Raw genomic sequence first — 12,219 nt, forward strand, 5'->3', positions numbered from 1 at the left:
TCAATTTAGTCCACATACTCGAATTCAAACTACCTACAATGAGCTAACATAAAATATGCAAACCATTGAACACGCGCACAATACACGTCAAAAAGCATTATGTGCCCATTCGATGAGTTGCATATTTGATGTAAGCTAATTCATAGACACGTGACTATAACAGCCGATAATGTAATAAAATTTATGTTAATATATTTTACTATCCACCTTTAACTCGTGCCTTTTTCCTGTCTATGATCTGAATTAGTAGAACCGTGATCAAAAAGCAAGTTCGATATTTGTATGTATTTTTTATTGATTTCTTTTCGTTTTTATTTTTTCTTTGTTTTGAAAATTTATTTATTAAATTTTGAAATATATCCCCTTTCACGTTTCTCGCATTGCATATAATTTAATACAATTTTTATATCTCACTTTTAACAAAAATAATAATTTCATCTTACTTGTTTCACATTTTCCTATAAAAATTCGACATACTGTGTGAGAATAACAAAATAAAATTATAAATTGAAACGTTATTTATAAAAATGTGAAAAAAGTAAGAAAAAATTATTTTCCTTCAAAAAAGTTTTAAAATATTTTGACAGAGAATTTTCCAAATTTTTAGGACAAAATCTATTCAAAGTATTTGAAATATCACATACTTTGAATTTCTTTTTACAAATTTAAAATAGGTTCTATTTCAACTTTGTTTCTAATCAAAATTTAAGGTATTTAAATGAGATTAAAATTTAATTTAAAATCATATTATTGTTTGTTTCTAATGTACATTCAATTGCTAACGTTTTAAATTATGATACTCAGTTTAAAATTCTAAAATCTGTTGCTCTAAATTTTTCAATATTAGATCTTTATTTTCAATCGTAGATTTTTAATTTAAAAAATTTGAAACTGCAGGTTTAAGGCTTAACAATTAAAAATTATAAGGATTAAAATTGAAAACTTTGGTTAAAAATTTGTGCTGTTGAAAAACTATAAATGATAATTAATTATTGATTTTTTAAATTTAGATCTACTTTAATAATTAAAAAATGAACAATAATTGATTATACGAGACGATCCTGAATCACTCAAACTTAAACAATTTATCGATTTTAAAGTGAAAAATTGAACTGTTTAAATTTGAAGGCCCTGGTATTTAAACAAATGTGAAATTCTGATTTAAACTTTACAAACTATTTTAAATTAAAAAATAACTGAAAATTAATCGATTATCGATTCATAATCAAACGCTTTTATTAAATTTCAAGTTCTAGAGCTTTGAACGTCACAATTTTATTTGTTCCATTAAAAATTTTTTTATTTATAAGTGAAATTGTTGAACTTTTATGTATAAAAAACAATTGAACACTTGTTAATTTCGAGAAAATTCGAGCAAATTGAAGAGATATTGAAAAGTTTCCAAATTAGTTTGACACTTGAACTGAACATTTTTAAGAATTATTATTAAAGTTAAAAAAAAGTTTCCTAAGATTCATAGGAAAATTAAGATTTTTTGGCAATCTTTTTAATTTTTCAGGATTTTAAAAATGTTTGAGGAAAAATTGGAATCTAAAAGCATTTCTAAACAAGAACAAATTTTGATGTATAAAAAACAATTTAACAATTATTGATTTAAAACTATTTAAAATTAAAATTTAACTTTTAATTTAAAAAGTGTTCAGTTAACTTTTTTTGTAAATATTAAATTTTTAATATTTCTAGGTTAAAATTGCTTAAAACGATATAATTTAAATTTTTTTAATTTATTGATTCATCCTTTAGTTTATAACATTAAAAGTAATAACGTGGATGATTTATAATTTCCGTACTTTAATTTGCAGTTTAGTTTTTATAACTTTAAATGAAAAGATTTTTAGCATAAATGTTCGAATTTTTGAATTTCATAGACCCTTAAAAGTTTTTGTTCATCGGGAAAAAAACGATAATTTTTTCTTTCTTTAAAATAGCTTTTTTTGATAAAATTAGCTAATTAAAATGGTACCCTAATATATATGCAATATCTTTTGGTGAATTCAAAACAGAAGCGACATAGTATTTTTTGTATACGAGAGGCCAAACGGGCTGATTGCTCACTGCGAGTGTAAATTCCCAACATAAACTCAAAAGCGAGGCTTTACACTCGCAAGAAACACTTTTTCGTGAGGTCTCGGATATCGAATAATATTTTTATTTATAAATTACAATGAAAACTCTGAGATTGCTTACCTTTTTCTGATATCAAATATGACCTTATTGACCAAACCCGGTGTTAAAATGGTAACCGTTTGCAACGCTAGATGGCACTAGTAGTGAAAGTGAGCGAAATGTTACAGTAACCATGGAGAGCATTTTGCTTATCGAGTGTTGGGGATTTTGCTCACTAACGTTGGGGATTTTGCTCGTCGCGATGGAATAAATTAGAAGAACTCACCCTTCGGATTTGCTTCACCTCGCTTATGAGTTTGCGACGCGCATTCACATTCGCAGAGAGCACCCGCCCGTGAGGTCTCGTATATTGAATAATTTTTCTGCCCCAAATTTAATAAATTTGTTACAAAAAAGAAAATCCTGAGATTTCCTATCGTTTACAGGCATATAGTATAAGCTCACTAGCCGGACAAGATGTCACCATAGTAACCCTTTTTACGGTAGACGGTACTAGTAGTAAAAGAGGAGAGCAAAATGTCATGGTAACCATGGAGAACATTTTGCTCGCCGATGAAGCATTTTGCTCAACGATTAAACATTTTGCTCACTGATGAAGCATTTTTCGCACCGATGTTGATGATTTTGCTCATTGCGATAGAAGTACTTAGATATAATATGATATAGAAATATTGATTACTTGTAAATTTAACCATGTAAATTTACAATTAAGATATTTACCCCGTAACTGACCTGTTGGTTATAATTTTTAATAAAAAAATAAAGGAAATGTTTATTGACTGAACACTTCTGTTTTTAGGGACCAAAGAATGCAACGAAATACTACATAGCCTGCCAAGGGCCAACTGAGTCTACGGTTACAGACTTCTGGCGCATGATTTGGGAGCAGCAAACTAAAGTTATAATCATGCTAACGGATCTCGTCGAGAACGGGGTAGAGAAATGTTCGGAATACATTCCCCCGTCCGAAGTGACTGATTGCCATCGACTTTATGGCGATTACCAAGTCACTCTCAAAAAACGAGAAACCAAAGAAAAATACGCCATCTCAACGCTTCACTTGAAGGTAATAAATCTTTATAAAACTTTTTTACCGCGCACTAAAACCTTACTCTCTGAATTTAAATGAGTCCAAATTGACTGATTGAATCAATCAATCATACTTTGACTGAAAAACAGTCATTTTTACTAACAAAACAGTGTTTTAACCGAAGTATCAGCCAATATTGCTGACTGATTCAAACAGTAATTCGAAATAATAATTTTTAGTCGACAAAAGTGGCTGATTTGTCTTCTATGATAATATTGCGAAATGATTTATTTTAAATTCTTATGAAATTCCTACATTTTCCTGTACGAATAGATGGAATATTTAGTACAAATTCCAAATTTAATTTTTGAAATATAATGATTTTATCATGCTTTTTTATTAGTTGATAATAAATCTTTTTAGTTCACAATTATTGTTTTTTTAGTTGAATTCAACTGTTTTTGGTTTAAAATTAAAATCAGTTTTGATTGAAATATCAACTGTTACATATTTTCTTAAGAATTTATATTTTTATTTAAAAAATTAACTTTTTTAGTTAAAAAAATGTAATTCGTTGGGAATATAGTCTAAGAAAGTTCGTTCTTTGACGTTAAAATAAATGTGTTTCCTGCTTATGTACTTAAAAGGTTTGCGGGCCGTTAAGCATCTCGTTTAGGAGGAGAGCTTTCTCTTGAATAATCGGTCCAGATACTGAATCACATCTGCCTGTCGCTTACTTAAATCATTAAAAGACAGCAGTATAAAAAAAAACATGATTATTTTCATCAAAATACAGCATGACAACATTTCAACTCGGAAGCACGCACGTTTGATTACTTGCATAATACATTCGAGGCAGTTGCATGACGAGGCAGGCGAAGAAGTTATTTGACAGAAAATCACTTACTGTTGTCAATATTAGATTAACTGTCCACGAAAAACATAGTGTTCACTATTCTCATGTCAACACTTGACAGTTGGAGGCTGGGACTCCCGATACCTCAAGTCGATCGAATCTTTCTTTCTACTATGCAAGATAGGCAGAAACTATTGGATTGTGTTCAAACGACAGGGTTTTTTCGTTTCGAAACGATTATACTTTATCCCTGTCTATCCAATACTTTTTTTCTTCTTCTTTGTTTTCCTTGTTGAATCTTATAGTCTGTTGGCATGAGCTGACGACAGCGCCACCAATTTAGAAGAAATGTGTATTTCAATTAAGTATTACCAAGAACACTTATAGTAAATAATTAAATTTAAATCATAACATAACATTTTTTACTACAATACATTGATGTTCACTGAATTGTGTATGCACATTGCTCAAATAACTTCGATATACTACTTTGCGATATATATCCACGTGTCAAATGGCGGTGTTGCCAAAGTCGGCAACAAGCGCATTTGATTTCACGAATCAATCAAATCACTCCCATCGGCTTCAGTTGGCATCGGAGCCACACTGCTGCTCAATGTGAGCTCGCCATCGTGCTCATTTGCTATGTAAACGCGTGTACCTCTCAATTCAAGATATTCAGAAAAATTAAGGAAGGCAATAAATTGAATGGATTCAAGGAATTCAGAGAGTTCAAGGAAATCAAAATATTTCACGCCGCGTAAAAAAAACAGAGGACAACTCAAAGAACATATTGGTTCTTTTATAGACGACCTACGTTAGAATCGTCGTTTTGAATGTACTAGGTGCTTTTAGTATTGAGGTATCGAATTAGACTATCAAAATTTAATATTTTTATTTTTTCTTAGAATCTGGAGAATAATACATTCCGCGAAGTGTCGCATATTTGGTATCTCTGGCCTGCCAATGGAGTGCCAGATTCGGCGAGTCTAATCGCCGTTCTTTTGGAGGCCAGAGCCCTCCAAAGAGGAGGGCCGGGACCAATTGTTGTCCACTGCAGTCCTGGTACTGGAAGAACTGGAACTATAATAGCTCTGGACTTAGGAATCAGGCAATATGAGATTACTAGAACTGTGGATGTTCCAAGGGTCGTTTACACGATCAGAAGGGATCGTGCTGGAGCTGTGCAGACTAAGGAACAATACGCTTTTATTTACAAGGTAATACTTTATACACGTTTTTTTTAAGAACAGGATGCCTACTCAAATTCTGAAGAAAAATCCTCCGACAATTTGCATTTTTTAAAGCAATTATACCATACAACTCTTCAAAATACAGTGAACCCCGGTGTTAGTGCCGGTTTTGAGGTTGGCAGTTGAGCTATATCAGGGGAATCCGAACTATTTGGTCTTTTTCCTGTTTTGTCTCTCATTATTTTTTTACGTCTGAGTGCACATCGCACATCCCCCCGCATCTCATCTCATCCTTCTGGGCGACGTGGCATCAATTCTCGGAAGAACTAACTTCAGGGAAACTATCTCCGGGGTTCACTGTATTACATAATAATTGGAAAGCTCCTTTAGGAATCCATTTTTGAATGAATTAATTGTAATTAATGATTTTTATCAACAAATCTGAAAAAAGGAATAAGTAAATGGTAGTACCAGAAAGGCGTTTTTTCTACATTAGCTCCCCTAGAATTTTTTTTTTGGCGGCAAAATGTTCCCTGAATTTTTCCAGAATAAAAATAAATATTGCGGGGTATCTCAAGCCTATTTTTGCAAAAAATTGCTTTTTCAGTATTCAATAAATAAAATCAGCTCTTGGTCATAAATATTATATAAAATTGGTAAATAATAAATAGCAATAATAATTAGTTCATAAAAAAGAATTTAAACATATGATTTTTTGATTATAAGAGAAGAGCAAAAATTTATAGAGAAATTAAACTTGTTTATAAAAATTCATGTCAAGGAAAAAACTACCGGTCATTTTCTGGGTTCATCCTTGTTCGTAAACATTTTTCACGGTCAATGAAATAAAAAATTTATAGCTGGTAATCTTTTAATTTGAAGTAATCAAAAACTGAAATTCAAATTGAACACGCAAAGTTGAATCCTTGTGAATTTTAAACATTTAAAACTAAACTTATCAAATGTTGAATTCAAACGCTTAATAATTATACGCATAAAATGAAAGCTTTTATTTTTAAATAAATATCTTTCAACTGCGAAATTTCAAACGTTAAACTTTTCTTAATCAAACAGTCTAAAGATTTTCGATGGAAAAATATAAACCCACGCTATCATTTCAAATGCTCTACCAAATTGAAGAATTAATAAATTTTTAAATGTTCAAAATTATATTATTTTAAGCACTTTTCAAATGGGAACCTTACAAAATTAACGATTGCATTTTTTTTATATACACACTTTTTGAATTTAAATTTAAATTATTTTAATTATACGTCGTTTGAATTCCGTAATTGTTTAATAGTCAATTATACATAAAAATTCAAATTATTTACTTACAAATCAAAAATTCAACAAACAAAAAAACATTAATATTCTAACCTTCAAAGTTTGAATTTAGAATTTGAAATAATTGATTTATAATTTTTCATTTTTAATGAACAGTCAAGTATCTCTCATTATTAAAAAATTGTTCTGTTTTTGTAATTAAAAATTTTAATTATCAAAATTAAAAAAAAAATTTGATTAGAAATAGTTTACAAACTTTAAATCGGACATTTACAATATTGTTTGATTATTAAGGCTTTTGAATGGAAGCAGTTGTTTAATTTTAAATACTCGAAATGCAATTCTATATTAATAATTATTACATAACTAATTGGTATTGATAAATGAATAAATGTATGGCTTTATATGATAAAAATTACAATTAAAGTGTTTCTCTATTACATTCTTATGGGAAATTGTGCAAATATAACATTTTTAACCATTTGAAAAATACAAATATAGCTTTTTTTAATTTTATGCGGCTAAAAATTCGAAGATTAAATAAATTTTCAGTAATTAAATCTTTAAAAGTTGAAGATGCGCATTTCAATTTTCTTTCATTTCAAACTGTTAAAAACTCAAAACGAGTGTAAAAATATTATATTTACATAATTATACAAAATTCAACTGGTAAAAATTCAATTTTTAGTTTTTCAACATTTGAAAATTTTACCCTCAAAAATTCAACTGTCAACAATTCAATTGTGTTTACAAGTTTTTAAAAATTAAAAATTCAAGAAAAGAGCGTATTTTTTATTTTTTTGAATTGTTAGAAATATTATATTTACATAATTTCACATTACAATTTAATAAATTAAATGAATTTGTTATTAAATTTTCATGTGAATTTATACAGGCATAACATTTTTTACACTAGTTTCTAATACATGATTCGCTTTTTTATTTAATTTTCAACAATTAAAAATTGTACAAAATTGAAAATTCTGTTTTTAACAGTTGAAAATGGAAGAAAATTGAATTTCATCACGTGTAAATTCAAGAAAAAAGCTCATTTTTGCAAATTGTTAAAAATTTTATATTTATAAAATTTTATATTAGAATGAAATAAATAAACAATTCACTTCAAATGTTTATTAAATTCCCATGTAAAATTATGTAAACGTTACACTTTATACACACGTTTTTCATGCAAAATTAGTTTTCTCGTTAATTTTAAATAGTTAAAAATTGAACAAAATTAAAAAACAAATTTGCAACTATTGAAACTTAAAATTAAACTGTTAAAAATGCAAATTCCTTTTACTTTGAATAGTCGAAAGTTCATGAAAAAAAAGTATTTTGAAAAATTTAAAAGTGAACGATTTTTGAATTAAGTAGTATAGTCTGAATGATTTCAGAAGTAAAAAAGTTAAGAATGGAACCTATCATTAAAAGAAATGTTGAAATAAAACTGATTTCAAATTTCACTACACCATCTGATTAAATACATTTTTCTTCTAAAAATTTGTGAAATTCCTGGTCAAAAAATAAATTTACTGTAATTTTCCGGCCCAGCGGCCACCCTGAATTTTTCAATTTATTGATTAAATTTTTAATTAATCCTCTGAAATCGTTTTCCTTTTTTCAGGCCCTCAACTTGTATGCGACGAAACTTTCCGGCGGAGCTTTGGAATCGGCATAAATCGAATTCGCAAATAAAGTTTCGAAAAACGAGAGTTGTTAAAATATGGCCAAGACTCGTGTGATAAGACAATGAAACCCCGACAAGTATTTTCTCTGATTACATATTACAATACCTAAGGTCCCAATGCCGCGACCACTGTGTGATATTCGGAAATATTGATATTGTGTAAAAGGCTATCGTGATTAAATTCTTTTTGATTAAGGCTCCTTTTAATTAGTAAGTACCAAACAAGAGATAAAATACTTCTTTGTAAAATTAAATGGATTCTGATTTGTACTAATTGTATGTATGTATGCATGTACGTACGTAAATTAGATTTATATAATGTTGACTTACACAGCTCTACTTGACAAAATCTGGAAGAACAAATGAGTTCACTTTTTAAATTATGACATTATAGTAAAATATAAAATACTTTAGTTTTAAGATATGAGAAACACATATGTTCTTCCAAATTTCTTGCGAGAGATGCAGGTTCTCTTCTGTTGCTTTTGTTATTGTTGTTGTTATTGTTTTTATAGAATATATTCTGATCGGTAGCACATTGCTCTCTATACTTGTACATAAAAAAATTGCTAAAAAAGACTCTACTCTTTTTTCACGTGAAAACTCGACTAGATATATAGGTCTTATGATTAAGTTTAGCATTAAAATATAATTACGTAATTCTTTTTGGAAGAAGATAGACAACATTGGAGAATTAAAAAGAAGCAATTATTATTCAGTACTTTCAAAAAAAAATTTATTTTCCTAATTAAATTTTCCATTTATATAAAGAAGATTTTTCAGTTGGGTCGATTATATTTATTTTTTGTTCTGCAATTCATTTTTTAACATTTTTTAATAAAAAGTAGATTTTTTATGTTTCATCCCGGACTGAAGCTGGACACGTTAGAATTTAATTGACCTAAATTCCATTATGTTCTATATTTTCCCAACAAAATTTATTGTCATCTACAAAAGTTACAAAGAAATTTTTTTTTTTAAATATACAGTATGATGTAACTAAATGAAAAATTAAATAATAGTAAATTAATAAATTAATAATCTTAAATGAAATTGAATTAAATTAAAAATTTGATTAAATTCTAAAGTGCCTAGGGAACCTATCATTAAAAAAATGTTGAAATCAAACTTATTTCAAATTGCATTATATCATCTGATTCGATAGATTTTTCTTCTGAAAATTTATGAAATTCCCGGTCAAAAAATAAATTTACTGTCATTTCCCGGCATTCACTGATTTGTGATGAGTCCAGTGACTCAGTCAGGGGCTAAGCATTAAAAATAAAATTTGAATTGTTTTTTAATTTGATTGAAATCAATTGCAGAACAAAAAATAAATATTATCGAACCTAATACGAAATAAAAAATCGTTCGAAAAAACAGCAAAAATGTCATTGAACTATTTTCCATTTATGTTCATTTGAACGAATTTTAATGATTCAAATTTAAAGAATAAGTAAAAATATTTTCCTTTTCTTTTTTGTTGCTTGAAACAAAATAGATTCATTTATTCATACTTTTTCTGAATTTTCGTTGAACAATTCTTCTGTCACTCAGATAATTGTGAACTGAAATTAGTTTTGAATGACTCAACTTATTTGTAAGTCTCATCTAATATAAAAAATCATAAAAGTCTCATATAACTCATTGTCAGTTTGGAGGGAAACTCATATATTAAGTGGTTTGATGTTTAATTGTTCAAGACTGCATAAAAAATCATCGATAAGTAGTTACGTGTTTTAAAATGTCTTATGAAATCAATAAGAAGTAGCAGCATTGAAATTAAAAAGTATTAGGGTACGATAGGTCTATGGAATATTATTACATAAAATCGATATTAATAAAAATTAAATTAAAATAGTATTTGTCGTATCCAGAATATATTCTAGGCATTATAATTATAATAAATGATCCCCTCATTTTCTTTTTTTCTCGATAAATAAAATAGCTGAGTGAGTGTGTCAAAAAAAAAAAAAACGTTTATGGTGAATAATGTGAGTGCTACATTTCCTATGTAAATATTATGTATGTATAAAAAAAAAGAAATATAATATATATGCGTTGAAGTCGTAATTATAGTCGAAAAATTATAACTATGCTAATGAAAAATCAATATTTGATTTTTTAATATACATGTCGACAAGTGTAAAAAAATGACTAGTGAATAAATAATGTAACGAATAAAAGTAATTAGTTTTGTTATTTGACTTAATTCCAATCATCCTTGTTGCAGGTAAAAAAAGGATAATAAAATAGGCTTGAAATAGATTTTCATGTTTTACTGATTTCAACAATAATTATATATAAATTCAAATTTCAAAATTAAAATAATGTGGGTACTATATTCATTTCGGTATGAAACACTTTAAATTCTTAACATTTTAAGTAATTTCTTTATCTACAAAATTAATTAATTTTAAACCAAATGGCTGAATTTTCAACAAAAAGATAATTTTCCAATCAAGTTCAGTTTTCTATTATGAAAGACGAATTTTGAAAAAATTACGTGAATTTTTAATGAATAGTTGAATCTTTAACTAAAGTGATGAATCTTGAACAAAAAAATTAATTTTCAACAGAGATTTAGCAAATTAATTCAACTTTTAACAAAAAATATGAAATTTCAAACAACAAAAAATAGTTGTTTGAATCAAAAGCATTTTATTTTTAAATCAAAAACATTTAAATCTTCGAAAAATGCTCGAACAAAACAAATTAAATTTTAAGTATATAGTTGAATTTTTATCCCAAAATTCAAATCTATAGATTTTAATCATTAATATTAAAATTAAAATTGATAGAGAACTCAATATAGTTGCGTTTTTATTTCCCAAATGTCAAATTTCTACCAAAAGAGATGAACATTCAAACCAAAAAGACGAATGTTCAACAAAGTAGTTAAATTCTCAACCAAAACAGACTTTGGAATCAAAAGAACAAAAATTTAACAAAACAATCGAATTTTCCACCAAAAACTATAAATTTTCAAAACGAAAACTGTTACTTTCTACCAAATAGTTCAATTTTCGACCGAATAGATTAATTTATGACCAAAACTATAAATTTGCAACAATGTAGTTACATTTTCGACCAGAGAGATCAATTTTTAACTCATGGCAAATCCTCAACTACAAAAATTGATTTTTAACCAAGTAGTTCAACTTTTAACAAAATGGTTCAACTTTTACCAAACTGATGAATTTTCTACGAAAAGGTTTAATTTTCTTAAAAAAAAAGAAGAATTTTCCACTGAAATAGCCACATTTTTAGCCAGAATTATTGTTTACCCATAACAAAATTATTTGTAATAAAATAAATACATTTGTAACCAAAAAGATGAATTTTCAAGTTAAGCAATGCATCTTTAACAACAAAAAACCCCGAATTTTCACCAAAGTAGTTTCACTTGTATAAAAGTATTTGGATTTTCAATGAAAAATTTTAATTTGTAATAAAAATGTTAATTCTCAACCAAACAGATCAATTTTCAACCAAATAGAAAAATTTTCTATCAATTCTTGTGAAAAAATTACGAATCTTCAAAAAAAAGTTTTGAACAAAGCAGTTAAAATTAGTTGTATTTTCAACTGAAAAATATATAAATTCCTTAAAAAAATTTAATTTTCAACCAAAAGATGAATTTTTTAATAAGAATTTCTACCAAAAAGACGAACTTTCAGCAAAGGCATGAATTTTCAACCAAAGGGATACATTTTCAAAACCAATGATGAATCTTAAAAAAAATTAATTTTCATCAACGTAGTTAAACTTTTAGCCAGGTAATAGAATTTTAAATGAAGGAATACAAATTTTTAACCAAATTTTAATTTTTATCTAAATAGCTTAATTTGCAAGCAAACGATTTTATTACCAAGATTAGTTTTTTACGAAAAAAACGAGATTTCGGCCAAAAGCATGAATTTTTTATCAAAAGGTTAAATTTTAAACTAATTTAATTATCTTAAACCAAGAGAAAATGTTTTCAATGAAGTAGTTCAGTTTTTAGCCAAGTGGT

At 27.3% G+C, this 12,219-nt stretch overlaps 1 protein-coding gene across 1 annotated transcript in view; it reads left to right on the forward strand.

The window, feature by feature from the left end:
* The window catches only part of LOC117174112 (flocculation protein FLO11), a 117,261-nt gene extending 108,862 nt beyond the window's left edge, over positions 1 to 8,399 (forward strand). Inside the window, exons 8-10 of the mRNA XM_033362881.1 lie at positions 2,948 to 3,214; positions 4,943 to 5,254; positions 8,142 to 8,399. Coding sequence (XP_033218772.1) covers positions 2,948 to 3,214; positions 4,943 to 5,254; positions 8,142 to 8,195 — 633 coding nt within the window. The 3' untranslated portion in view covers positions 8,196 to 8,399. The remainder of the gene's footprint in view (positions 1 to 2,947; positions 3,215 to 4,942; positions 5,255 to 8,141) is intronic.
* Positions 8,400 to 12,219: the final 3,820 nt, after the last annotated feature.

The sequence above is a fragment of the Belonocnema kinseyi genome, chromosome 6, assembly GCF_010883055.1.
Source record: "Belonocnema kinseyi isolate 2016_QV_RU_SX_M_011 chromosome 6, B_treatae_v1, whole genome shotgun sequence".
Lineage (NCBI taxonomy): Eukaryota > Metazoa > Arthropoda > Insecta > Hymenoptera > Cynipidae > Belonocnema > Belonocnema kinseyi.